At 39.0% G+C, this 27,999-nt stretch overlaps 1 protein-coding gene across 1 annotated transcript in view; it reads left to right on the top strand.

The window, feature by feature from the left end:
- The window catches only part of LGI1 (leucine rich glioma inactivated 1), a 190,462-nt gene extending 163,017 nt beyond the window's left edge, over positions 1 to 27,445 (top strand). Inside the window, exons 6-8 of the mRNA XM_053691691.1 lie at positions 2,559 to 2,728; positions 23,750 to 23,914; positions 26,274 to 27,445. Of these exons, the coding sequence (XP_053547666.1) occupies positions 2,559 to 2,728; positions 23,750 to 23,914; positions 26,274 to 27,094 (1,156 nt within the window). The 3' untranslated portion in view covers positions 27,095 to 27,445. The remainder of the gene's footprint in view (positions 1 to 2,558; positions 2,729 to 23,749; positions 23,915 to 26,273) is intronic.
- Positions 27,446 to 27,999: the final 554 nt, after the last annotated feature.

Below are 27,999 nucleotides of genomic sequence, written 5' to 3'. Positions count from 1 at the left end.
TAATAACGGCTCTGAGCCGTCGCAGAGTTTCCCACTCTGGTGCTAACGATGGCTCTGAGCCGTCGCAGAGTTTCCCACTCTGGTGCTAAAGACGGCTCTGATCCGTCGCAGAGTTTCCCACTCCAGTGCTAACGACGGCTCAAAGCCGTCACTAGAACTCTCCCACCTTGAGGGAGATCTGAGGGCTCCCACCTGCTTTTACCCCGGAGATCGAGTCTGCATAGTGACAGGCATCGCCAGGGCTTCACGTTATGCACGGTGACGTCACGCGCAATGACGTGATGACGTCACCGCGCAACTTTATTTAACATTAATAACGTTAAGTATAGGAGCAGGGGGCATGCTGCTTAGAAGCCTGTATCTCAGGTATCTAAGCAGCTACAGACCCCCAAGACCCACCATTGGAAAGATAATCACCTAACCTTCCCAACAGTGTAAGTCTTGGGGATCTGAAAAAAGCAAAAAAAAAAGTAAAAAAAAATATTTACATTTTTTTAAAAAAAACAAAACCCCATAAAACAGCTTAGCACCCAGGTGGGAAAGTGCTTAGCACTCAAAGGGTTAAATCTTCATAATTCAGATAGAGTTTACCATTTTAAATAACTGTCCAATTTACTTCTGTTATCTAATTTTTTTTAATTCTCTTGGTACCCTTTGTTGAAAAGTATACCTAGGTACTATTAGGAGCTGGGAGCTAGGTGTTGATAGATGGTTATCATATACAGTACTTACTTGTTTCATGTGCAATAAATTAAGCCCAATATTCAATTCAACCAAATATATCCACAAAAATATTAAAGTTACTTACTAGAGAACTCAGTAAAATATATAGTAGAGGGCCACCCAAAGTAAAACTAAAGACCATAATTTGCCCACCATTTTTAGTGACTATCCTTCAGACTGTGCAGAAAACATATATCAGTAATTTGTTATTGAAAAAAGCAGGTCTACAGATCTCATTGGGTAATTAAGCAAAAGGATCACATTTTGTAACTTTACATAATATATTAAATTCATTAATAGTACCTAATTCCCTAAGCACATTTTTACTTAAATGTGATTACAGCTGAATTTTATTTTCAGGTGTAATCTTGAGCATAAGTGTGAGTATAATGTAATGAGACACACAAAAGTTTGTCACCCTTCATATTTTGAAAAAGCAAAAAGGAGATAAAAATGTTGAAATAGATTGAATAATTCCATTTCCCATTTCGACTGTGGTCCAAAAGTATCATTTTTCCATTAAAGGGACTACACCAGAATTTTTATTGTTTTAAAAGATAGATAATCCCTTTATTACCCATTCCCAGATAACTTCACGTGCACGAGCACAGTGTTATCTATATGAAACATATGAACTAACACCCTCTAGTGGTGAAAAACTGTTAAAATGCATTCTGAAAGGAGGTGGCCTTCAAGGTCTAAGAAATTAGCATATGAACCTCCTAGGTTAAGCTTTCAACTAAGAATACCAAGAGAACAAAGCAAAATTGGTGATAAAAGTAAATAGGAAAATTGTTTAAAATTACATTCTCTATCTGAATCATGAAAGTTTATTTTAGCCTAGACTGTCCCTTTAATTAGACTTTCCCATAATGCAAAATGTGTTTTTTTTTAAACTTTTAATGAGTGAATGTGTTTTACATGTTAATTGTTTTTATAATTGAACTAATATCAAGTGCAGTACAAGATCAACAATACAATTTCCCTTCAATGAAGGACACTGTTTGTAATGGATACTTTGCTACCCTGTTCACACTGTGGCCCTATTTATCAAGCTGAGTATGCAGCTCTGGGGGCCAATCGCTGCAGGCTCCCATGAGCAAGCGAGCGTGCAGCCGAAAGTTAGGAGGTAGCGGTCATCAGAAGGGCAATGAATCACAGTTACAGCAAGAATTCTAGGTTCTCATCAGTAGAAAATTGCCCAAAAATCCTAGTAATTATTGTTATTCCTTATCCTTAAAGCGTTAGAAATGTTTGCTAAATTGCATGAAAATAAAATAAATTATTTGATACATCAATATTTACAGTTTTAAATCCACTTACTTATAAAATACTCCCATGGAACGCCTATATATTCGGCATGTCTGCGATATACTTTGCTAATAAAGACAAAAAAATGCTGTCAAAACTATAGGAGCTGGGGTATTGTATAGTATAATGTAAGAATATTAGGTAAACTGTAATCGTGATTGTACTAATCTTCTAGTGTGTCCTTAGCCGTGTAGTATTTTTACTTATTTCTAAGATTGCGATTGCGTGTTCTCAATATTCATATTTATTTGTCACCAAATAAAGGACAAGTAACGTGTCTCGATGATGTAGAAGATATTCATGTAGAATATTTAATATATTTGTTTGTATTAGGTTGTATATATTTCTTTTTTCTGTATATTGTTTGTTTTTATTCTGTAACTTGTTCAATAAAAAGGGGAAAAAGAAAACTATACTTTTTTTGTTTGTTTGTTTGTTTTAATGAGCAATAAGCATCATTAACTACAAATTATATTATGTACAATACTTTTTTTTTAAATTGTATTCTTCTTTTTTTTCTCCAGAGATCTAAGGGGTAATTCATTTAATTGTGACTGCAAACTGAAATGGTTAGTAGAATGGCTGGACAAAACGAATGCAACAGTGGACCAAATTTACTGCGAAAGTCCCCCAGAATACAAAGGAAGGAAAATTAACAGTCTCTCATCTAAAGATTTTGACTGTATAACCACAGGTAATAAATACATACAAAACAATGCAGCATACATTTTAACTGTTGATTGCTGGAAAATAAATGTATGAAGTGTATATTATCATAATGTCCTTTTATAATATGATAAAAAAGGGATTTAAAAGCTTGTAATAATTAACAAAAAATGGCATTGCTGATTAAAGAATGAGACATTATATTTCTTCCAGTTTTCAATTAAAGGGATACTGTACCCAAATTCTTTTGTAATTCAGATAGACCATGCAATTTTAAGCAACTTTCTCATTTACTCCTATTATCAATTTTTCTTCGTTCTCTTGCTATCATTATTTGAAAAAGAAGGCATCTAAGCTATTTTTTGGTTTCAGTACTCTGGACAGCACTTTTTTATTGGTGGATGAATTTATCCACCAATCAGCAAGGACAACCCAGGTTGTTCACCAAAAATGGGCCGGCATCTAAACTTACATTCTTGCATTTCAAATAAAGATACCAAGAGAATGAAGAAAATTTGATAATAGGAGTAAATTAAAAAGTTGCTTAAAATTTCATGCTCAATCTGAATCACGAAAGAGAATTTTTGGGTACAGTGTCCCTTTAATAATCTGTCAGAAACAACAATACGGTAAATAGAAAGCTCAGTGGGTAATGTGTGGCTTCAAGCTTTCATATGATTTCTTGTTCACAAGAGATAAATTGATTATTATATTGAACACTTTTAAAGTGATTGTAAAGTTTAAAGAACCAGTCAACACAGTAGATTCGCATAATCAACACATGCAACTTGCAAGATAACAAGACAATGCAATAGCACTTATTCTTTACTTTAAATCAGCGGTTCCCAACCTGTGGTACGTGTACCCCTAGGGGTACTTGGCAGACCGGTTGGGGGTACGCAAAAATATTGTTGGTAATGGCGGAAGATGCGGGGGGAGGCACTCTCAATGGGTCATCAACTAATAACCCTTGAGAAACTGTGGAAGGAAGGAGCGCTCAGCTGGAAAGTGATAAGTGAAGTCCTGGCTTGGCATATACGCAGAGGGGAGCCCCTGCACCTGAAATATGTGGACTGGGTGTGGATGACTCCGGTCCACATATTAATGAGCTTAGTCTCCTGCTCCACCCACCCTCATGCCGTGCACAACATTTTAACTTTGAGTGCGCAGTTAAAAGCGGCACTGCAGCAGCATAGCTGTGTGGACACGTGTGGTAGTGCCGTGGGGGTTGGGAGTCACACAGGCAAGGCGGGTCTGCATCCCCAAATAAGTTAGTTAGTGCCGGTAAGTAAAGTACTGCTGCTAGTGCTTGTATGATTCAGATTGCTTCACTTCCAACTAAAAACGTCCATAGTGGCTGGGTGGTTAATATCGATCTGATCTCACAAATTTAAATATTTATTTTTATGATCATTACTCCCCCCACACGGTCGTGTTTAGGGGCAACCAGGCAGCTGCCAGGGATGCCAGCCACACAGCAGGGCTCCTCCTGAGAATGAGCTTTAATCCTGTTGATACACGTACAGTCGTATGACATTCAGGTTAGCTTACCTCCCCTATAAAAAAGCGCTTCCTTTATTTGAGGGATGAGTGAGGGTAATGAAGAGAGGGGGTACTCATAAATGAAAAGCCTAATCAAGGGGTACGGGAGAGAAAAAAGGTTGGGAACCGCTGCTTTAAATGAATAGATTTTTTTTCTGACAATTTTAAAAGTTATGTCTATTTCCACTACCCCTGTACCATGTGACAGCCATCAGCCAATCACAAAGTCATACATGTACCATGTGACAGCCATCAGCCAATCACAAATGCATATACGCTTAGTCTGTGAATTCTCGCACAGTAGGAGCTGGTGACTTAAAAAGTTTAAATATAAAAAGACCACTTTTTTTCATGGAAGTAAATTGGAAAGTTGTTTAAAATTGCATGCTCTATCTGAATAATGAAAGTTTAATTTTGACTTGAGTGTCCCTTTAATGTATAAGTGCCCGTTATCTAAAAATAATCTTAAAAACAGGGTCACTTTCATTCATTGAACTTTACAAAGACGCTTATTTTTTAAAATACTTACCTTTGCATTATGGTAAACGTAACGCCAATCCTCCGCCCGCAGCTCCTGCTTTCATTAGCATAAAGATGACTATCCGGCTTCCTCCAATGATTGCATGCCCCATGAGCAGGACGCCAAAGGGTACACACAAAGATTGGAGGAAGCCAGATTCGTCATCAATCTGCTAAAGAAAGCAAGAGTTGCGGGCAGAGGATCGGCGTTATGTTTACCATAACACAAAGGTAAGTACAGTATTTAAAAAAATAAGCATCTTTGTAAAGTTTAATGAATGAAAGTACCCCTTATTTATTAAACTTTACAATCACTTTATTCTATATTCAAATATATTTCTCACTAAAATTTCAGAAAGCTATCTATTATTCATTTACAAATGGAGTTACTTGTTCCACCCCATCTAAGTTCTAAGAATTTCCTGTAAGTGGAAGCAGGGACACATAAGGATACATTTACTTGCATTAACCTTAGCAAAATGTTTGTAATGCAAATTGAAAGAAAGATCCCACTTGTTTTATACATTAAAGAACAATAACATTAAAATTTGCTGTTACATTTCACTTTATTAAATATTCATATGAAGTGTATTTTAGTGTTAAAACTAATTGGCTAAGAGCATTCAACTAGAAAATACTGGCATTCCTTGGCAAAATAGGGAAGTGGTAAATTCTGGAAATATGTTTTACAGGAATTTTAAGGAAAATTGGGTCTAGGTAGTAGCAGGGACGGACCGTCAGGGGTCGCAAAGGTCGCAGGTGCAACCGGGCCTTTGCGGTCCGCCACTTAGGAGGGGCCCAGAATGTGCTGTGAGTGGGGTATATACAATGGCAGCCAGGGACTGACATTTAGCGCTGCGGAATCTGTTGGCGCTCTACAAATAACCGATAATAATTATAAAAGCATGCTTCGGCAGTCTGCATCTCCGCTCTGCTTCTCTCACATCCGCCCGTCCTCTTCGCATTGTAGAAGCCTCCAGCTTGCATTACAGTAGCAATGTAAAGTAGTCCTTCAAAGCAGTGAAATGCACTGAAAATCTGGGATTTTCTCAATCTCTGAACTTGCAATGTACCCAGCTGGCCAACCCTGCTACATGTATTTCCCTAATTGGTTTTAACGTATAACAGCTGTAAATAGTGCATTTTATACTTACATTCTGACCATCGCTTGCATTGTTGTCTGCAGGCTAAAGCCAAGATCTTATCTTCCAAATAAGACAAATGTTGGATCTAGTTTGACTATTGAAAAATAATTTCCATAAAAAGGATGTTGATTTGTTTTACAAATGTTTAGACTTGGCTGATATATTTATCAACACAAGAGAAATGTCTTGTAATTAGAAGGCGTTTACTGCCCCTTTAAGTGATGGGAAGCCAACCAGGAATAGATGTCTTACAGGCAATTGCTGACATCAGATGATCAGATTACAGAATAATTAGGGTATTTTCCACGTTAACATGGTCTTGGAGGAATCCAAAGGAGATGATTGACTTGCCATATTAATGAGGAAGATGAAGAAGAAAAGAGGGCCCATGACAGAGTATAGCGTTACCTGGCAGTCAGACAGTGGGGAGGAAGAGATACTTTAGAAGTGGGGTAGGAAGAATGCCAGATGAGCTTTGGCAACAATGTTTGCAACAATATATATATAACATTGCTATAAACATTGTTGCAAACACAAGGCCAAATTACAAGTGGCACACTTACAGCTGCGCACGATATCAGATATTTGTGCACATTAGAGGTAGCACGCATATTACAAGTTAAAAGTAAACGCATTCGCTCAAGCGCAAATGAACTTAAAGTGTGTCGGGTTAGTGTGACTTCAGCGCTCTGGTTAACTGTTACACTTGAATAAAAAGTTTCACAAAAAAACATTCAAATTCCTTTAGCTATATAGGTATAGATGTGTATTTTACATGAACAGTACCAGATATATATATATATATATATATATATATATATATATATATATATATATATATATATATATATATATATATATATATCTGGTACTGTTCATGTAAAATACACATCTATACCTATATAGCTAAAGGAATATAAATATATATTTAATAATAAAAAGTACATTCTTTTCCATGTGAAGAACAAAGGAATGTAAAATATGCATTTCGCGCATCAGGTTTTGTAATTTAGATCTTAACGTGCACATGAAAACTTGCGTGCAGCCAGTTAAGTTTAAAAGAGGAGGCTGTCAATCATCTCGATCCGATCGGATTGCAATCTGTGACCTAAAGTGTCGCGGATAGGTTAACTCACGTTTCACTGCCCACAGCCAATAATGGGTAACAATGATTGTCATGAAGCCAGTATGGGCTCCATTTATGAACAAGCGGACAGCTAGTGGTCATTATTGCACTGTCCATATTTATTATTGCAGTAGCTCATATAACCAATCTCTTGAGAACAGAGACTGTCAATTCCCCAGGCCGGATTAGTCTTGGGTACTAGAGAATAAAAAGCAATCATGTGAGACTTGTAAATGAAGAGCATACGTATGAGCTTGTGAGCATATTATTTTCTGATTGTGTTCAATTTAGAATTCAGCAATGCCTCCAATCATAAAAGATACAAGGGAACAGAAAAGGGGTCCGAAATTGAAAAAGTGTTTAAAATATCTTTCAAATCTACTTTATACAATATTAGAGAGGAGGAGGCCAATGAACTATAGGGAAGGATGTCTGCTTGAGGTTGTAGTTTCTTCCAGAGTTCTTCAATGCCTGAGGAGCATTTCTAGAGGTAGTAGGTCAGTTTGGAGTGCTAGAAACATACATATCTACATATCTACTATTGTGCTAGAAACATACATATCTACTATTGTGCTAGAAACATACATATCTACATATCTACTATTGTGCTAGAAACATACATATCTACTATTGTGCTAGAAACATGCATATCTACTATTGTGTTAGAGACATACATATCTACTATTGTGCTAGAAACATACATATCTACATATCTACTATTGTGCTAGAAACATACATATCTACTATTGTGCTAGAAACATACATATCTACATATCTACTATTGTGCTAGAAACATACATATCTACTATTGTGCTAGAAACATACATATCTACTATTGTGTTAGAGACATACATATCTACTATTGTGCTAGAAACATACATATCTACTATTGTGCTAGAAACATACATATCTACTATTGTGCTAGAAACATACATATCTACTATTGTGCTAGAAACATACATATCTACTATTGTGCTAGAAACATACATATCTACTATTGTGCTAGAAACATACATATCTACTATTGTGCTAGAAACATACATATCTACTATTGTGCTAGAAACATACATATCTACTATTGTGCTAGAAACATACATATCTACTATTGTGCTAGAAACATACATATCTACATATCTACTATTGTGCTAGAAACATACATATCTACATATCTACTATTGTGCTAGAAACATACATATCTACTATTGTGCTAGAAACATACATATCTACTATTGTGCTAGAAACATACATAACTACATATCTACTATTGTGCTAGAAACATACATATCTACTATTGTGCTAGAAACATACATATCTACATATCTACTATTGTGCTAGAAACATACATATCTACATATCTACTATTGTGCTAGAAACATACATATCTACATATCTACTATTGTGCTAGAAACATACATATCTACATATCTACTATTTTGCTAGAAACATACATATCTACTATTGTGCTAGAAACATACATATCTACAAATCTACTATTGTGCCAGAAACATACATATCTACATATCTACTATTGTGCTAGAAACATACATATCTACTATTGTGCTAGAAACATACATATCTTCTATTGTGCTAGAAACATACATATCTACTATTGTGTTAGAAACATACATATCTACATATCTACTGTTGTGCTAGACACATACATATCTACTATTGTGCTAGAAACATACATATTGTCATAAATAGAGAAGTTAACAGATATCTCCATTCTAAACTCTTAGGGCTAGATTACAAGTGGAGTTCTAAATGTACCATTTTTAATTAAAAAAAACTGCACTAGGCAGTTTTGGGGCTTTAAAGTTGGTGGGAGCAGGGTGTTAGAAAAAACAGCACTGAAAAGTGCCTTTACATTGCGGTCTATAGGAACTGTGTGTGTTAATATGTGTATATACACATATAAACACATAAATATATATACTGTATATATATATATGTATAATTATATATTCATATATATTTAAAAATGATGCCCATCGCTGCGCTATTTACCTCCTTCACTGCAGGAGGTTCTGATGCCGTCTATGACGGCATCAAAACGAGGCTCCCATAGGAGCCTATGGAAGCGTGCTGTTGTGAGCGCAATGCTTCCCGGTAATGTGAACGTGAGCTTGCGTTCACATTACAATTTACTTATAATACCGCTCCACTTGTGATGTAGCCCTTATTTTTTTAACACAGGATTCATGTAATCCCAATTCTGTGCAAAGCATCTTGCTTTTTGGCAGTCTCTAAATGTTATGAGGAATCTTAAAAAAGGAGGGGGCATGAGTTATGAGCTTGTCTTCCCCCCTCTTTATTTGTACATTGAATCTAGGTCATAGATATTTTTTAGAACTATATTCTGTGTACACAAATACAGTAGTATAGCATCAGTTTCTCTGCCAGGTGTTTAAGTACCTACCTTTTAGTAGGCAGATCATTGGCGAGGGGTATTTATGACTGGCCCTATACTCTTCAAAATATACCCATAGTCATCTAAATTAAATAAATGGCATATAATTAAATGTGAGGTAAAGTTAGGCAAAGTGAAAGTGCAGGAGAGTTGCTGCAAGGAAATGTGTCACTGAAAAAGGTGACAGATAAAGTATCATAGCAAAACATTACTGATAAAAATTGTCATAATGAAATATACAAAGGTAATGTACTAAACTGAAATGGTGAAAGTAAATTGTTCAAATAAATTGAACAAATTAATTGTGTAAGTAAAAATTGCCACAAATGAGTTTGATGTGTGTATAAAACAAAATCATATTTCCATATTGGGTTTCTGAGTAGCATTTCCCTCATTATTTGTGAAAAAGTAAGATTTTTTTCTTAGAAGCAAAAGATCAACAGCCTGTATATAAGCACTTGTTTTATCTGCAGTTTGCTTTTATTATTTAAATAATTATTGCTTCTGGATGATAGATGAGATATAGTGGCCCACAAAATCAGTCCCTGAAAACAGAAAAATATCGCCTAGATTTAGAGTTCTGCGTTAGTCGTCAAAACCAGCGTTAGGGGCTCCTAACGCTGGTTTTGGGCTACCGCTGGTATTTAGAGTCGTGTAGGTAAAGGTCTAACGCTCACTTTCCAGCCGCGACTTTTCAATACCGCAGATCCCCCTACACCATTTGCGTATCCTATCTTTTCAATGGGATCTTTCTAACGCCGGTATTTAGAGTCTTGGCTGAAGTGAGCGTTAGAAATCTAACGACAATACTCCAGCCGCAGAGAAAAGTCAGGAGTTAAGAGCTTTCTGGGCTAACGCCGGTTCATAAAGCTCTTAACTACTGTGCTCTAAAGTACACTAACACCCATAAACTACCTATGTACCCCTAAACCGAGGCCCCCCCACATCGCCGCCACTCTAATAAAACATTTTAACCCCTAATCTGCCGACCGCACACCACCGCAACCTACGTTATCCCTATGTACCCCTAATCTGCTGCCCCTTACACCGCTGACCCCTATATTATATTTATTAACCCCTAATCTGCCGCCCCCAACGTCGCCGCCACCTACCTACAATTATTAACCCCTAATCTGCCGACCGGACCTCACCGCTACTATAATAAAGTTATTAACCCCTAATCCGCCTCACTCCCGCCTCAAAAACCCTATAATAAATAGTATTAACCCCTAATCTGCCCTCCTAACATCGCCAACACCTAACTTCAAGTATTAACCCCTAATCTGCCGACCGGACCTCGCCGCTACTCTAATAAATGTATTAACCCCTAAAGCTAAGTCTAACCCTAACCTTAACACCCCCCTAAATTAAATATAATTTAAATCTAACTAAATAAATTATTTCTTATTAAATAAATTATTCCTATTTAAAGCTAAATACTTACCTGTAAAATAAACCCTAATATAGCTACAATATAAATAATAATTATATTGTAGCTATTTTAGGATTAATATTTATTTTACAGGCAACTTTGTATTTATTTTAACCAGGTAATAACTATTTAATTTGCATACAAAGAGAGAAGCGCTCTACCAGGAACGAACAACAGCTCAGTGGCTTGTTCTATGGCGATTTACCACCCGGAAGCAGCCTCTTTTAGACCAGTGTGCTTTTCACAGAAGAAAACTTTCCTGAAGTATATCAGTCTGATCCTGCCAAGTAAGGTCAGTCCAGCCCCGAAATACCAGGCAATTCTCCTCTGAACAAGGAACATGACAACCCCAGACGATCGTTTCGGCCTCCTATGGGCCTCGTCAGTGAGGTGCAGCCACATTCCTCTAAGCACACTGGGCAAGGAGTCCACGTCTGGTTTCCCCCATCACCCATAGGGAGACTTTCCCAGGGTCATAATAATTTGCATACAAAGAGAGAAGCGCTCTACCAGGAACGAACAGCTCAGTGGCTTGTTCTATGGCGATTTACCACCCGGAAGCAGCCTCTTTTAGACCAGTGTGCTTTTCACAGAAGAAAACTTTCCTGAAGTATATCAGTCTGATCCTGCCAAGTAAGGTCAGTCCAGCCCCGAAATACCAGGCAATTCTCCTCTGAACAAGGAACATGACAACCCCAGACGATCGTTTCGGCCTCCTATGGGCCTCGTCAGTGAGGTGCAGCCACATTCCTCTAAGCACACTGGGCAAGGAGTCCACGTCTGGTTTCCCCCATCACCCATAGGGAGACTTTCCCAGGGTCATAATAATTTGCATACAAAGAGAGAAGCGCTCTACCAGGAACGAACAACAGCTCAGTGGCTTGTTCTATGGCGATTTACCACCCGGAAGCAGCCTCTTTTAGACCAGTGTGCTTTTCACAGAAGAAAACTTTCCTGAAGTATATCAGTCTGATCCTGCCAAGTAAGGTCAGTCCAGCCCCGAAATACCAGGCAATTCTCCTCTGAACAAGGAACATGACAACCCCAGACGATCGTTTCGGCCTCCTATGGGCCTCGTCAGTGAGGTGCAGCCACATTCCTCTAAGCACACTGGGCAAGGAGTCCACGTCTGGTTTCCCCCATCACCCATAGGGAGACTTTCCCAGGGTCATAATAATTTGCATACAAAGAGAGAAGCGCTCTACCAGGAACGAACAACAGCTCAGTGGCTTGTTCTATGGCGATTTACCACCCGGAAGCAGCCTCTTTTAGACCAGTGTGCTTTTCACAGAAGAAAACTTCCCTGAAGTATATCAGTCTGATCCTGCCAAGTAAGGTCAGTGCAGCCCCGAAATACCAGGCAATTCTCCTCTGAACAAGGAACATGACAACCCCAGACGATCGTTTCGGCCTCCTATGGGCCTCGTCAGTGAGGTGCAGCCACATTCCTCTAAGCACACTGGGCAAGGAGTCCACGTCTGGTTTCCCCCATCACCCATAGGGAGACTTTCCCAGGGTCATAATAATTTGCATACAAAGAGAGAAGCGCTCTACCAGGAACGAACAACAGCTCAGTGGCTTGTTCTATGGCGATTTACCACCCGGAAGCAGCCTCTTTTAGACCAGTGTGCTTTTCACAGAAGAAAACTTTCCTGAAGTATATCAGTCTGATCCTGCCAAGTAAGGTCAGTCCAGCCCCGAAATACCAGGCAATTCTCCTCTGAACAAGGAACATGACAACCCCAGACGATCGTTTCGGCCTCCTATGGGCCTCGTCAGTGAGGTGCAGCCACATTCCTCTAAGCACACTGGGTAAGGAGTCCACGTCTGGTTTCCCCCATCACCCATAGGGAGACTTTCCCAGGGTCATAATAATTTGCATACAAAGAGAGAAGCGCTCTACCAGGAACGAACAACAGCTCAGTGGCTTGTTCTATGGCGATTTACCACCCGGAAGCAGCCTCTTTTAGACCAGTGTGCTTTTCACAGAAGAAAACTTTCCTGAAGTATATCAGTCTGATCCTGCCAAGTAAGGTCAGTCCAGCCCCGAAATACCAGGCAATTCTCCTCTGAACAAGGAACATGACAACCCCAGACAATCGTTTCGGCCTCCTATGGGCCTCGTCAGTGAGGTGCAGCCACATTCCTCTAAGCACACTGGGCAAGGAGTCCACGTCTGGTTTCCCCCATCACCCATAGGGAGACATTCCCAGGGTCATAATAATTTGCATACAAAGAGAGAAGCGCTCTACCAGGAACGAACAGCTCAGTGGCTTGTTCTATGGCGATTTACCACCCGGAAGCAGCCTCTTTTAGACCAGTGTGCTTTTCACAGAAGAAAACTTTCCTGAAGTATATCAGTCTGATCCTGCCAAGTAAGGTCAGTCCAGCCCCGAAATACCAGGCAATTCTCCTCTGAACAAGGAACATGACAACCCCAGACGATCGTTTCGGCCTCCTATGGGCCTCGTCAGTGAGGTGCAGCCACATTCCTCTAAGCACACTGGGCAAGGAGTCCACGTCTGGTTTCCCCCATCACCCATAGGGAGACTTTCCCAGGGTCATAATAATTTGCATACAAAGAGAGAAGCGCTCTACCAGGAACGAACAACAGCTCAGTGGCTTGTTCTATGGCGATTTACCACCCGGAAGCAGCCTCTTTTAGACCAGTGTGCTTTTCACAGAAGAAAACTTTCCTGAAGTATATCAGTCTGATCCTGCCAAGTAAGGTCAGTCCAGCCCCGAAATACCAGGCAATTCTCCTCTGAACAAGGAACATGACAACCCCAGACGATCGTTTCGGCCTCCTATGGGCCTCGTCAGTGAGGTGCAGCCACATTCCTCTAAGCACACTGGGCAAGGAGTCCACGTCTGGTTTCCACCATCACCCATAGGGAGACTTTCCCAGGGTCATAATAATTTGCATACAAAGAGAGAAGCGCTCTACCAGGAACGAACAACAGCTCAGTGCCTTGTTCAGAGGAGAATTGCCTGGTATTTCGGGGCTGGACTGACCTTACTTGGCGGGATCAGACTGATATACTTCAGGAAAGTTTTCTTCTGTGAAAAGCACACTGGTCTAAAAGAGGCTGCTTCCGGGTGGTAAATCGCCATAGAACAAGCCACTGAGCTGTTGTTCGTTCCTGGTAGAGCGCTTCTCTCTTTGTATGCAAATTATTATGACCCTGGGGAAGTCTCCCTATGGGTGATGGGGGAAACCAGACGTGGACTCCTTGCTCAGTGTGCTTAGAGGAATGTGGCTGCACCTCACTGACGAGGCCCATAGGAGGCCGAAACGATCGTCTGGGGTTGTCATGTTCCTTGTTCAGAGGAGAATTGCCTGGTATTTCGGGGCTGGACTGACCTTACTTGGCGGGATCAGACTGATATACTTCAGAAAAGTTTTCTTCTGTGAAAAGCACACTGGTCTAAAAGAGGCTGCTTCCGGGTGGTAAATCGCCATAGAACAAGCCACTGAGCTGTTGTTCGTTCCTGGTAGAGCGCTTCTCTCTTTGTATGCAAATTATTATGACCCTGGGGAAGTCTCCCTATGGGTGATGGGGGAAACCAGACGTGGACTCCTTGCTCAGTGTGCTTAGAGGAATGTGGCTGCACCTCACTGACGAGGCCCATAGGAGGCCGAAACGATCGTCTGGGGTTGTCATGTTCCTTGTTCAGAGGAGAATTGCCTGGTATTTCGGGGCTGGACTGACCTTACTTGGCGGGATCAGACTGATATACTTCAGGAAAGTTTTCTTCTGTGAAAAACACACTGGTCTAAAAGAGGCTGCTTCCGGGTGGTAAATCGCCATAGAACAAGCCACTGAGCTGTTGTTCGTTCCTGGTAGAGCGCTTCTCTCTTTGTATGCAAATTATTATGACCCTGGGGAAGTCTCCCTATGGGTGATGGGGGAAACCAGACGTGGACTCCTTGCTCAGTGTGCTTAGAGGAATGTGGCTGCACCTCACTGACGAGGCCCATAGGAGGCCGAAACGATAGTCTGGGGTTGTCATGTTCCTTGTTCAGAGGAGAATTGCCTGGTATTTCGGGGCTGGACTGACCTTACTTGGCGGGATCAGACTGATATACTTCAGGAAAGTTTTCTTCTGTGAAAAGCACACTGGTCTAAAAGAGGCTGCTTCCGGGTGGTAAATCGCCATAGAACAAGCCACTGAGCTGTTGTTCGTTCCTGGTAGAGCGCTTCTCTCTTTGTATGCAAATTATTATGACCCTGGGGAAGTCTCCCTATGGGTGATGGGGGAAACCAGACGTGGACTCCTTGCTCAGTGTGCTTAGAGGAATGTGGCTGCACCTCACTGACGAGGCCCATAGGAGGCCGAAACGATAGTCTGGGGTTGTCATGTTCCTTGTTCAGAGGAGAATTGCCTGGTATTTCGGGGCTGGACTGACCTTACTTGGCGGGATCAGACTGATATACTTCAGGAAAGTTTTCTTCTGTGAAAAGCACACTGGTCTAAAAGAGGCTGCTTCCGGGTGGTAAATCGCCATAGAACAAGCCACTGAGCTGTTGTTCGTTCCTGGTAGAGCGCTTCTCTCTTTGTATGCAAATTATTATGACCCTGGGGAAGTCTCCCTATGGGTGATGGGGGAAACCAGACGTGGACTCCTTGCTCAGTGTGCTTAGAGGAATGTGGCTGCACCTCACTGACGAGGCCCATAGGAGGCCGAAACGATCGTCTGGGGTTGTCATGTTCCTTGTTCAGAGGAGAATTGCCTGGTATTTCGGGGCTGGACTGACCTTACTTGGCGGGATCAGACTGATATACTTCAGGAAAGTTTTCTTCTGTGAAAAGCACACTGGTCTAAAAGAGGCTGCTTCCGGGTGGTAAATCGCCATAGAACAAGCCACTGAGCTGTTGTTCGTTCCTGGTAGAGCGCTTCTCTCTTTGTATGCAAATTATTATGACCCTGGGGAAGTCTCCCTATGGGTGATGGGGGAAACCAGACGTGGACTCCTTGCTCAGTGTGCTTAGAGGAATGTGGCTGCAGCTCACTGACGAGGCCCATAGGAGGCCGAAACGATCGTCTGGGGTTGTCATGTTCCTTGTTCAGAGGAGAATTGCCTGGTATTTCGGGGCTGGACTGACCTTTCTTGGCGGGATCAGACTGATATACTTCAGGAAAGTTTTCTTCTGTGAAAAGCACACTGGTCTAAAAGAGGCTGCTTCCGGGTGGTAAATCGCCATAGAACAAGCCACTGAGCTGTTGTTCGTTCCTGGTAGAGCGCTTCTCTCTTTGTATGCAAATAACTATTTAATAGCTACCTAGTTAAAATAATTACAAAATTACCTGTAAAATAAATCCTAACCTAAGTTACAATTAAACCTAACACTACACTATCAATAAATTAATTACATACAAATACCTACAAATAAATACAATTAAATAAACTAACTAAAGTACAAAAAATAAAAAAGAACTAAGTTACAAAAAATAAAAAAAAATAATTTACAAACATTATAAAAATATTACAACAATTTTAAGCTAATTACACCTACTCTAAGCCCCCTAATAAAGTAACAAAGCCCCCCAAAATAAAAAAATGCCCTACCCTATTCTAAAATAAAAATTGAAAAGCTCTTTTACCTTACCAGCCCTTAAAAGGGCCTTTTGCGGGGCATGCCCCAAAGAATTCTGCTCTTTTGCCTGTAAAATAAACATACAATACCACCCCCCCCCAACATTACAACCCACCACCCACATACCCCTAATCTAACCCAAACCCCCCTTAAATAAACCTAACACTAAGCCCCTGAAGATCTCCCTACCTTGTCTTCACCACGCCGGGTATCACTGATCCGTCCACAAGAGGCTCCGAAGTCTTCATCCAAGCCCAAGCGGGGGCTGAAGAGGTCCATCGTCCGGCTGAAATCTTGATCCAAGCGGGGGCTGAAGAGGTCCATCATCCAGCTGAAGTCTTGATCCAAGCGGGGGCTGAAGAGGTCCATCATCCGGCTGAAGTCTTCTATCAAGCGGCATCTTCAATCTTCTTTCTTCCGGCTCCATCTTCATCCCGCCGACGCAGAACATCCATCCTGGCCGACGACTTCCTGACGAATGACGGTTCCTTTAAGGGACGTCATCCAAGATGGCGTCCCTCGAATTCCGATTGGCTGATAGGATTCTATCAGCCAATCGGAATTAAGGTAGGAAAATTCTGATTGGCTGATGGAATCAGCCAATCAGATTCAAGTTCAATCCGATTGGCTGATTGGATCAGCCAATCAGATTGAGCTTGCATTCTATTGGCTGATCGGAACAGCCAATAGAATGCGAGCTCAATCTGATTGGCTGATTGGATCAGCCAATCGGATTGAATTTGTAATGTGGGGGGGGTATTGTATGGTTTTTTTTACAGGCAAAAGAGCAGAATTCTTTGGGGCATGCCCCGCAAAAGGCCCTTTTAAGGGCTGGTAAGGTAAAAGAGCTTTTCAATTTTTATTTTAGAATAGGGTAGGGCATTTTTTTATTTTGGGGGGCTTTGTTATTTTATTAGGGGGCTTAGAGTAGGTGTAATTATCTTAAAATTGTTGTAATATTTTTATAATGTTTGTAAATTATTTTTTTATTTTTTGTACTTTAGTTAGTTTATTTAATTGTATTTATTTGTAGGTATTTGTATGTAATTAATTTATTGATAGTGTACTGTTAGGTTTAATTGTAACTTAGGTTAGGATTTATTTTACAGGTAATTTTGTAATTATTTTAACTAGGTAGTTATTAAATAGTTATTAACTATTTAATAGCTATTGTACCTGGTTAAAATAAATACAAAGTTGCCTGTAAAATAAATATTAATCCTAAAATAGCTACAATATAATTATTATTTATATTGTAGCTTTATTAGGGTTTATTTTACAGGTAAGTATTTAGCTTTAAATAGGAATAATTTATTTAATAAGATTTCATTTATTTCGTTAGATTTAAATTATATTTAACTTAATTTAATTTAGGGGGGTGTTAGGGTTAGGGTTGGACTTAGCTTTAGGGGTTAATACATTTATTAGAGTAGCGGTGAGGTCCGGTTGGCAGATTAGGGGTTAATAATTGTAGGTAGGTGGCAGCGACGTTGGGGGCAGCAGATTAGGGGTTAATAAATATAATATAGGGGTTGGCGGTGTTAGGGGCAGCAGATTAGGGGTACATAGGTATAATGTAGGTTGCGGCGGTGTACGGAGCGGCAGATTAGGGGTTAAAAGTTTAATGCAGGGGTCAGCGATAGCAGGGTGGCAGATTAGGGGTTAATAAGTGTAAGGTTAGGGGTGATTAGACTCGGGGTTCATGTTAGGGTGTTAGGTGCAGACTTAGGAAGTGTTTCCCCATAGGAAACAATGGGGCTGCGTTAGGAGCTGAACGCTGCTTTTTTGCAGGTGTTAGTTTTTTTTTCAGCTCAAACGGCCCCATTGTTTCCTCTGGGGGAATCGTGCACGAGCACGTTTTTCAAGCTGACCGCGTCCGTAAGCACCACTGGTATTGAGAGTTGCAGTGGCGGTAAATATGCCTGTACGCTCCCTTTTTGGAGCCTAACGCAGCCATTCTGTGAACTCTAAATACCAGCAGTATTTAAAAGGTGCGGGGGAAAAAAAGCACGCATAGCTAACGCACCCCTTTGGCCGCAGAACTCTAAATCTAGCCTTTAGTGACTTCTATTTACTGTATATTTTTGCTCCAGTTCAAAGTAAATTTGTGAAAATCTACACACAGTAATTACACATTTTTTAAAAAACAATTTCAGAGTTTTAAAGTAATTTACATGCTGTGTTTATGAGTAATTGGGAAAAAAAATGTTGAGTGCCGTCTACTATAAAGGTTTGAAGCACTATTACAAAAAACACATATACAGTAACGCTAGTTGCAGGAATCACACCATGTGCGGGGTGAAACTTAGTGAGTTTTTTAGCTGTATATGTTTCTTAAAGGGACATTAAACACTTTCAGATGGCAATATAAAATGATAAATCAAATATATAAAACCAAACTCTTCAATATACTTTCATTATTTATTTGTCTCCTTTTCATGTAATTCCACTCTGAAATTGTGAACTTTTCAGTTTGTATTAGAAATGGAAGTGAAGAACACTGTTATATTCCACACAGCCATTGGCTGCACACTATAATGACCTATTTATAACTGGCCCTAATTGGCCACAGCAGGGAAGGTAACCTAAGTTACAACATGGCAGCCCCCATTGTTTTACAGAACCTAAAACGTTACACTTGTTTTTTCAGTATTTAAACAGCTATCGAAACTTTAAAAAATACATCTAGATGCTATTCTCAGACTAATCTTTTCTTTGAATGCATCATTCTATATAGCATTTATTTGGTGTTTAATGTCCCTTTAATCTTTCATTTGTGTAAATATTGTACTTGCCCCCTTTTGCTAGAGAGGCCACAAAGTAAACTAACCTTTTTTTTATGCTGCAAATTGTCTAAACCAGCAATTTTGATTTGCAGCATTTTGAACACCTAGGTTAGAGAATCTGCTTTTAGGCCTCTCAGGGGAGCAAGGGAAGAGCACAGGTTCTTACATGAAAACCAGAGTCCCTTTAAGCAGTTTTACTTGATTGACAGACACTAGTAAATATGATCTGGGATACACACAGCCTAAATATAAAAACGTGTAGTTATCCTCAGTCACTATATTTATACATGTGAAGGTAATCTATTCCCAATCCCAACTGTAGTTATACCCTACTAAATTATAGGTCTGGGTTATAGGAAAACCGCCAGTCAGACACTGTACACACTTCTGAATGTTGACTTTGTGTATTTTTCTTTAGGTCATAAAAACAGTATATTTTATTAGAATCAGCCTTTGATTTCTAATAATAATATTGCTCATATTGCTATCAGAAGGAGATCAGCAGATAATATGATTTTACAAGGCTCAGCTTTGCAGAAACCTACGACAGGAGCACTGAAGCTCTGATTGATTATTCTGTAAGATGTTTATAGTGTGCCAGACTGCCCCCTGCAGGCAGATGCTAAACTAAATTATATGAAATTATATTTTACCTTGAATAACAGAAACTGAGTAACAAATTATTTTTGTTCTTTATTTTCTTTTAGCAAGGTGGTTTTATAGAAAATAACTGTTCATGTTGTGACCTCTGTGTCCTATTCATCATCAAAACATATTAGGTGGAATGACTTATTAAATAAGCATAACTCATCACTGACTCCTACAATAATATTCATTTTACTGCAAAATTCAGGCTGTTTGTTATGATGCTGCAATGTTCAGTATATTTTATTATAGGTGTACTCTTCTCCAGCATCAAACATATTTGTTGTCTGTAAGTTTAATCCCCTACACCAGAGCTTTCCAAACTTTTCATGTTGGTGACACACTTTTTAGACCTACATCATTTCGCGACACAGTAATTCAGTTGTACTGGCAGACAGGAGGTTAAACTAACTTGTTTTAAGACAAGATACGGACACATACATAAATTATATAATAACAAAATGTATTTACAAGTAACAGTATGTATGTGCAAGAATTAAACAAAAGTTTAATATCACCAAAAGCTACTTACTATTTTAATAGGATGTATAAGATTGATAGGATGGACACAATTTCTGAATATTTGGTGGAATATTAGATAAAAACATTTGCATTTCATCATTAAGCATTTTTAAGCTTCCCCTTCCTATCCATATATCAAGAGCAGGAGCAGCAATGCACTACTGGGAGCTAGTTGCAAAAAAAAAACCCACTGACTTCTGACTTCAGCTCAGCGTTTAAGCTGCCGCCCTCAGAGCTTGGTGAGTCCGATTGACTACTGCCCGTGCTGCAAACACACTGCTGTCCCACTCACTGACTACACATGCAGTCACAAGCCGATTAAGGAGACTACACATGCAGTCACGAGCCAATTAAGGAGACTACACATGCAGTCACGAGCCAATTAAGGAGACTACACATGCAGTCACGAGCCAATTAAGGAGACTACACATGCAGTCACGAGCCAATTTAGGAGACTACACATGCAGTCAAGAGCCAATTAAGGAGACTACACATGCAGTCAGGAGCCAATGTGCCGTCAAAGCCACCAATGGCAATAGTTTCAGTTCCCACTGATCTGCGCCAATAGGTTAAGATGATCTGTGACCCCCTAGGTATCAATCACGTGCCAACCATGTGTTATGTGTAGCAGGCAGACGGAAAGTCAGAAACCAAAAAAAAAATGTTTAAAAAATTAAAATTTTAAAAAATTAGTGCTGAAGCAGGGACACACCTACACACTGCTGCCGACACACTAGTGTGTCCCGACACACAGTTTGGAAAGCACTGCCCTACACCATATGGACTTAGGTATTAAGCCACTCAGTACTTTGCCAAGCATACTGTGTAACATGTGCAGCACATACATGTCCAGCACAGAGGCGCAGGTTGCGGTCCTGCTGACAGCTTTGACAGTAAGAGCCACAACCTGGAGGCTGAAGGCATTTGCCTTCATATGGTAAAAGAGCACTGATCGTGCTCTGTTATCATATGAAGCCAGACTGCTGATAATTACAGATAGATACACTTTCTGTGTCACTGTCTATAACGATCTTTGCGGTGAGGCTGGTGGAAGGTATAGGAGGAAGCAGGAAGGCGGGTGGGTGGCCTATTGTAGGAGGGGAGAGGGTGGGGCCGGGGGTGGGGGGTATCTACACTACAGCAAAGTTTTATCATGGGAGAGGGAGGGATAGGTCCCTACACTATGGCAAAAATGTTGGTGGGAGGGGAAGTGGGACCCTATAATACAGAAATAAAGAGATTGCTTAGAGGGGGGAGTTGGTTGGGTGAGGGGTTCCTTCACTACAGGAAAAAAAATTCTAGCAACAAAAAATATTGAAACATATCTGTAAATTGTTATTGGCTGCCAGTAACATAGGTGTAGATTACAAGTGGAGCACTAAATTATTGTGCTCCCGCAAACAGGCAAATTACTGGTGGCTGGTTAGTTTATATTAAACTAGGCAGTTTCGAGGCTTTAAAGTTGTTGGAAGTGGGGTGTAAAAAAAAAAGTGGGGTGTAAAAAAAAAAAGTGCCTTTACATCACGGCTTATGGGAACTGTGTATTCCCAGTAAATATATATGTATATGCTTATATACATATATATATTTATGTGTTAATACGTGTATATACACATATAAACACCTAAATATATATGTATATAGTCATATACATATATATTTACTAACTGCTGCCTATCACTGTGCTACTTACCTCTTCGCTGCCTATGGAAGCGTGCTCTTGTAAGCGCAATGCTTCCCAGCAATGTGAACGCAAGTTCGCGTTCGCATTGCTGTAAACTTGTAATACCAGCGCACATTAGCGTGCACTGGTATTACAAAGCGGAGCCCAAATATCCCTTTAGGTGAGGTGGGAGGGTGTGGAAGGATCCCTGCACTACAGAAAAAAAACTTAAATATTAAAAAAAGCCCTAAACTGCATACTGACAGACTGTCTGTACCTAAGATGGTGGTGACCAGTGTGGGAGGGAACAAAGCTGTTTGGGAGGGATCAGGTAGAAATCAGGGGAGGGAGGGTATTCCCTACACTACAGCAAATATTACCCTTGAAGGAATAGTCTAGTCAAAATTAAACTTTCATAATTCAGATAGAGCATGCAATTTCTAATTTACTCCTATTATCAATTTTCTTCATTCTCTTGGTATCTTTATTTGAATTTAAGAGTAGGAGTCAGCCTATTTTTGGTTCAGCACTTAGGTAGCGCTTGCTTATTGGTGGCCACCAATCTCCTATTATCAATTTCTTCATTCTCTTGGTATCTTTATTTGAATTTAAGAGTAGGAGCCGGCCTATTTTTGGTTCAGAACTTAGATAGCGCTTGCTGATTGGTGACTACATTTAAACACCAATCAGAAAGTGCAACCCAGGTTCTGAACCAAAAATGGATCGGCTCCTAAGCTTACATTCTTGCTTTTTCAAATAAAGATACCAAGAGAACGAAGCAAAATTGATAATAGGAGTAAATTAGAAAGTTGCTTAAAAGTGCATGCTCTATGTGAATCATAAAAGTTTAATTTTGAGTAGACTATTCCTTTATCAACTAAATGAATAAACCCTTCACTGCCGGGAATTTTAGAAGTGTGGCGTGCAGCTGCAATTAGCAGCCTTCTAATTACTAAAAAACAATGGAAAAGCAATGAATGTCTGCTATCTGAATAAAGGGGATCTGAGAGAAGCTTTTACAACTGTAGTTGAGCGTAAATAATTTCAGTGAGAAACCCAAAGTTTGTGAAAAAAAAGTTAATGCTTTTTTTAATCACTGTATTTAGCAGCCACATTTTCTGTTTCTATGAAATTCCTGGTAGTGAAGAAGTTAATGAAATCTAACATGTTGAACAGTATTTTAAAGTAATCAGATACTAATGAATGAGAAGCAAAGGTAAGTAGTAATATGTAATGTTGTTTTAAATATTTCTTTATAGCAATAATATGAGTATGAACTATGTATGCAAAGTATATTTTAAAACAGGAAGAGCGATAAAAGAGAAAAAGCATATTTTTGTAAAAAATATCCAAAATATTTAATAATGTATCTTAGTAGGCTGATGTAAAGGGAATAATCATAATGAGATGCAGCTGCTGTTAAGCCTTTGTAAAATGTACTAAATTATTAATATCTAATTAAATTAATTACTAAACCCTGGTGACTCAGCCACAATCCCTATTGCTTGCTCAATGCCCTGAGGGCTTTTTTATACCAATAATTATTCCCACCAGTGATGGGAGACAAAAATATGTTGACTTTTTTTTTCCTGAATGTATTGATTTACTAATGGGAATATGGTTTTAATTGTTTTTATTGCATTGTATCTGTATTGCAGAATTTGCAGCCTATAAATCCTTACCATATCAGTCACTGTCAGTGGACACATTTACCTACATGAATGATGAGTATGTTGTGATCGCACAGCCTTTTACTGGGAAATGCATATTCTTGGACTGGGACCATGTGGAGATGTCTTTTAGGAATTATGATAACATTACAGGTAGGAATTACTTAAAGGGACAAACTACTTGAAAATGTTTGTTTAAAAATATAAATAATCCCTTTATTACCCATTCCCCAGTTTTGCATAACCAACACTGTTATGTTAAAGGGCCAGTAACCCCACCAAATAAGGTTATATAATAATGCGCACACAGTGCAGAATTATATAACATTAGCCTAGCACTGGTATGGTAGCGAGAGCGAGCTACATTCAGTTTAATGGCGCGATCAGGCGTGCTGTGACTAGACAGCGTGCACGATGCGCTTAGGTAAAAAATAGACCCGCTCAGTAGAGCCAGAAGCGGCGTTCTGAAAAATAGATTTTCGTAGGTAAATATCTTTGCAATACTCTGCTTTAGAAACGTGGCGCTAGGCTAATGTTATATAATTCTGCACTGTGTGCATTATTATAAAACCTTATTTGGTGGGGTTACTGGCCCTTTAATATACTTTTTTACCTCTGTGATTACCTTGTATCTAAGCCTCTGCAGACTGCCCTCTTATCTCATTGCTTTTTGCAAACTTGCATTATAGCCAATTAGTGCTGACTCATGCATACCTACACGGGAGTGAGCACAATGTCATCTATATGGCACACATGAAATAGCACTGTCTAGCTGTGAAAAGCTAATACAATGCACTGAGATGAGAGGTGGACTTCAAGGGCTTAAAAATCAGTTTATAAGTCTACCTAGGTTTAGCTTTCAACAAAGAATACCAAAAGAACAAAGCTAATCTGATGATAAAAGTAACATAGAAAGTTGGTCAAAATTGCACGCGCTATCTGAATCATTTTAATTTTGACTTTACCGTCTCTTTAATAGGACATAAAACCCCACATTTTTCTTTCCTAATTCAGATAGAAAATATAATTTTAAACAACTTTCTAATTTATTTCTAAAAGCAGGAAGGTTAGTTCAGGAGCGTGCACGTGTCTGCAACACTATATGGCAGCAATTTTGCAATAATGTTATACAGTAGCTAGAGCACTAGTTTGCAGCACCATTTCCTGTAATGTAGTGCTCCACACATGTGCACACTACCTATCTAGATATCTTTTCAACAAAGAATAAAATGAGAATGGTGCACATTGGATAATGTATTCTCTGTCTGAGTCATGTTTGTTTAAAGCGGCATGAAACCCAAACATTTTCTTTCATGATTCAGATAGAGAATACAATTTTATACAACATTCCAATTTACTTCTATTATTTAATTTGCTTCCTTCTCTTGTTATCATTTGCTGTAAGATTTATCTAGGAAAGCTTAGGAGCAGTAAATAACCTACATTCTAGCTGCTGATTGGTGGCTGCATATATATACTGATTGTCATTGGCTCACCGCTGTGTTCAGTTAGAAACCAGTAGTGCATTGCTGCTCCTTCAACAAATGATACCAAGCGAACGAAGAAAAATTGATAATAGGAGTAAATTAGAAAGTTGCTTAAAATTGAATGTTCTACCTAAATCACAAAAGGAAAAACAATTGGTTTCATATCCCTTTAAAGGGACACTGAACCCAAGTTTTCTCTTTCGTGATTTAGATACATCATGCAATTTTAAGCAACTTTCTAATTTACTCCTATTATCATTTTTTCTTCGTTCTCTTGGTATCTTTATTTGAAAAGCAAGAATGTAAGTTTAGTTACCGGCCCATTTTTGGTGAGCAACCTGGGTTGTTCTTGCTGAATGGTGGATAAATTCACCCACCAATAAACAAGTGCTGTCCACCATGCTGAAACAAAAATTGTCTGGCTCCTTAGCTTAGATGTCTTCTTTTTCAAATAAAGATAGCAAGAGAACGAAAAAAAATTTGATAATAAGAGTAAATTAGAAAGTTACTTAAAATTGCATGCTCTATCTGAATCATGAAAGAAAAAAATTGGGTTCAGTGTCTCCTTAAAGGGACACTGTACCCAAAAAATTTCTTTCGTGATTCAGATTAAGCATGACATTTTAAGCAACTTTCTAATTTACTCCTATTATCAAATTGTCTTCATTCTCTTGGTATCTTTATTTGAAATGCAAGAATGTAAGTTTAGATGCTGGCCCATTTTTGGTGAACAACCTGGGTTGTCCTTGCTGATTGGTGGATAAATTCATCCACCAATAAAAAAAGTGCTGTCCAGAGTACTGAAACCAAAAAAAAGCTTAGATGCCTTCTTTTTCAAATAATGATAGCAAGAGAACGAAGAAAATTTGATAATAAGAGTAAATTAGAAAGTTGCTTAAAATTGCGTGCTCTATCTGAATTACAAAAGAAAAAATTTGGGTACAGTGTCCCTTTAAGTGATCAAGTGCATTATGTGTATCAACATATAACCTATTGTTAATTGGGATTTTTTTCTGTACTCACAGGCACGTCAACTGTTGTCTGCAAACCAATAGTCATTGAGAAACAGTTGTATGTCATAGTTGCACAACTTTTTGGTGGATCTCATATTTACAAAAGAGACATTTTTGCAAACAAGTTTATCAAGATTCAAGACATCGAAATCCGAAAAATCCGAAAACCCAATGACATTGAGACTTTTAGAATTGAAGACAATTGGTATTTTGTGGTTGCTGATAGTTCAAAAGCTGGTTTTACTACAATCTACAAGTGGAATGGTAATGGATTTTATTCTCACCAGTCCCTACATGCTTGGTATCGAGATACCGATGTGGAATATTTGGAATTACAAAACAAACCATATTTGATTCTCTCAAGTAGTTCACAGCGACCAATTATTTATCAGTGGGACAAAAAATCCAATGAGTTTTCTACACCTACAGAAATTCCAGACACGGAAGATGTATATGCAGTGAAACACTTTACGGTTAAAGATGACGTATATCTTTGTCTGACACGATTCATTGGGGATTCCAGAGTTATCAAATGGGAAGGTGGCTCTGTATTTGTAGATGTACAACGGATGCCATCTCGAGGGTCAATGGTATTTCAGCCTTTGCAAATTAACAGCCATAAATATGCCATCCTTGGAAGTGATTATTCTTTCACTCAAGTGTTTCATTGGGATGGTGAAAAAGGAAAGTTTGTAAAATTTCAAGAGTTGAATATCCAGGCGCCAAGATCCTTCACACACGTTTCCATAGACAAACGTGATTTCCTTTTTGCTTCAAGTTTTAAGGGAACTACACAAATATATGAACATGTAATAATTGACCTGAGCGCATGACCATTCACAGTCTATACGTGGAATAAAAGACATTATAAAATGGACAAAAGGAACAAAGTGCATGGTATCTCTCTTATCATAGTTCTGGATGACTAGCTTTAAAAGTTGGGATTTGCTAGAACAAAAGCATTGCTCGTGTCTACATCCTTGATTGTCATGTCTAGTGGTCTGGGAGTTCAACTTTTTAAAACATCAATAGTTCACTGGTCTTTGCATTCAATTTTTTTGTAAATATTTGTGCAATTGTATAAGCTTCATCTGAAAAGAGAAATATAAATATATGTACTTTTCCATTTATTTATTCACCTGTTTGAAAGAAAACTGCCAAATAAAATGTTTACATTTTCTGTCTTTCTTGTTAGATTTGTAATCATCAACGATATTTTAACTTCTTAAAAAGAAAGTCTGCATCCAATCCCATAGTTTACTTCTAAAACAGGCAGTCTGCATCCAGTCCAATAGTTTACTTCTAAAACAGGCAGTCTGCATCCAGTCCAATAGTTTACTTCTAAAACAGGCAGTCTGCATCCAGTCCAATAGTTTACTTCTAAAACAGGCAGTCTGCATCCAGTCCAATAGTTTACTTCTAAAACAGGCAGTCTGCATCCAGTCCAATAAGTTTACTTCTAAAACAGGCAGTCTGCATCCAGTCCAATAAGTTTACTTCTAAAACAGGCAGTCTGCATCCAGTCCAATAGTTTACTTCTAAAACAGGCAGTCTACATCCAATCCAATAGTTTACTTCTTAAACAGGCAGTCTGCATCCAGTCCAATAAGTTTACTTCTAAAACAGGCAGTCTACATCCAATCCAATAGTTTACTTCTTAAACAAGCAGTCTGCAGCCAATCCAATATTTTATTCCTTAAATAGGCAGTGTGCATCCATTCCAATAGTTTACTTCTTA

The sequence above is a fragment of the Bombina bombina genome, chromosome 9 (genome assembly GCF_027579735.1).
Source record: "Bombina bombina isolate aBomBom1 chromosome 9, aBomBom1.pri, whole genome shotgun sequence".
In the NCBI taxonomy this organism is placed as follows: domain Eukaryota; kingdom Metazoa; phylum Chordata; class Amphibia; order Anura; family Bombinatoridae; genus Bombina; species Bombina bombina.
This window is presented reverse-complemented; position numbering and strand designations above follow the sequence as displayed.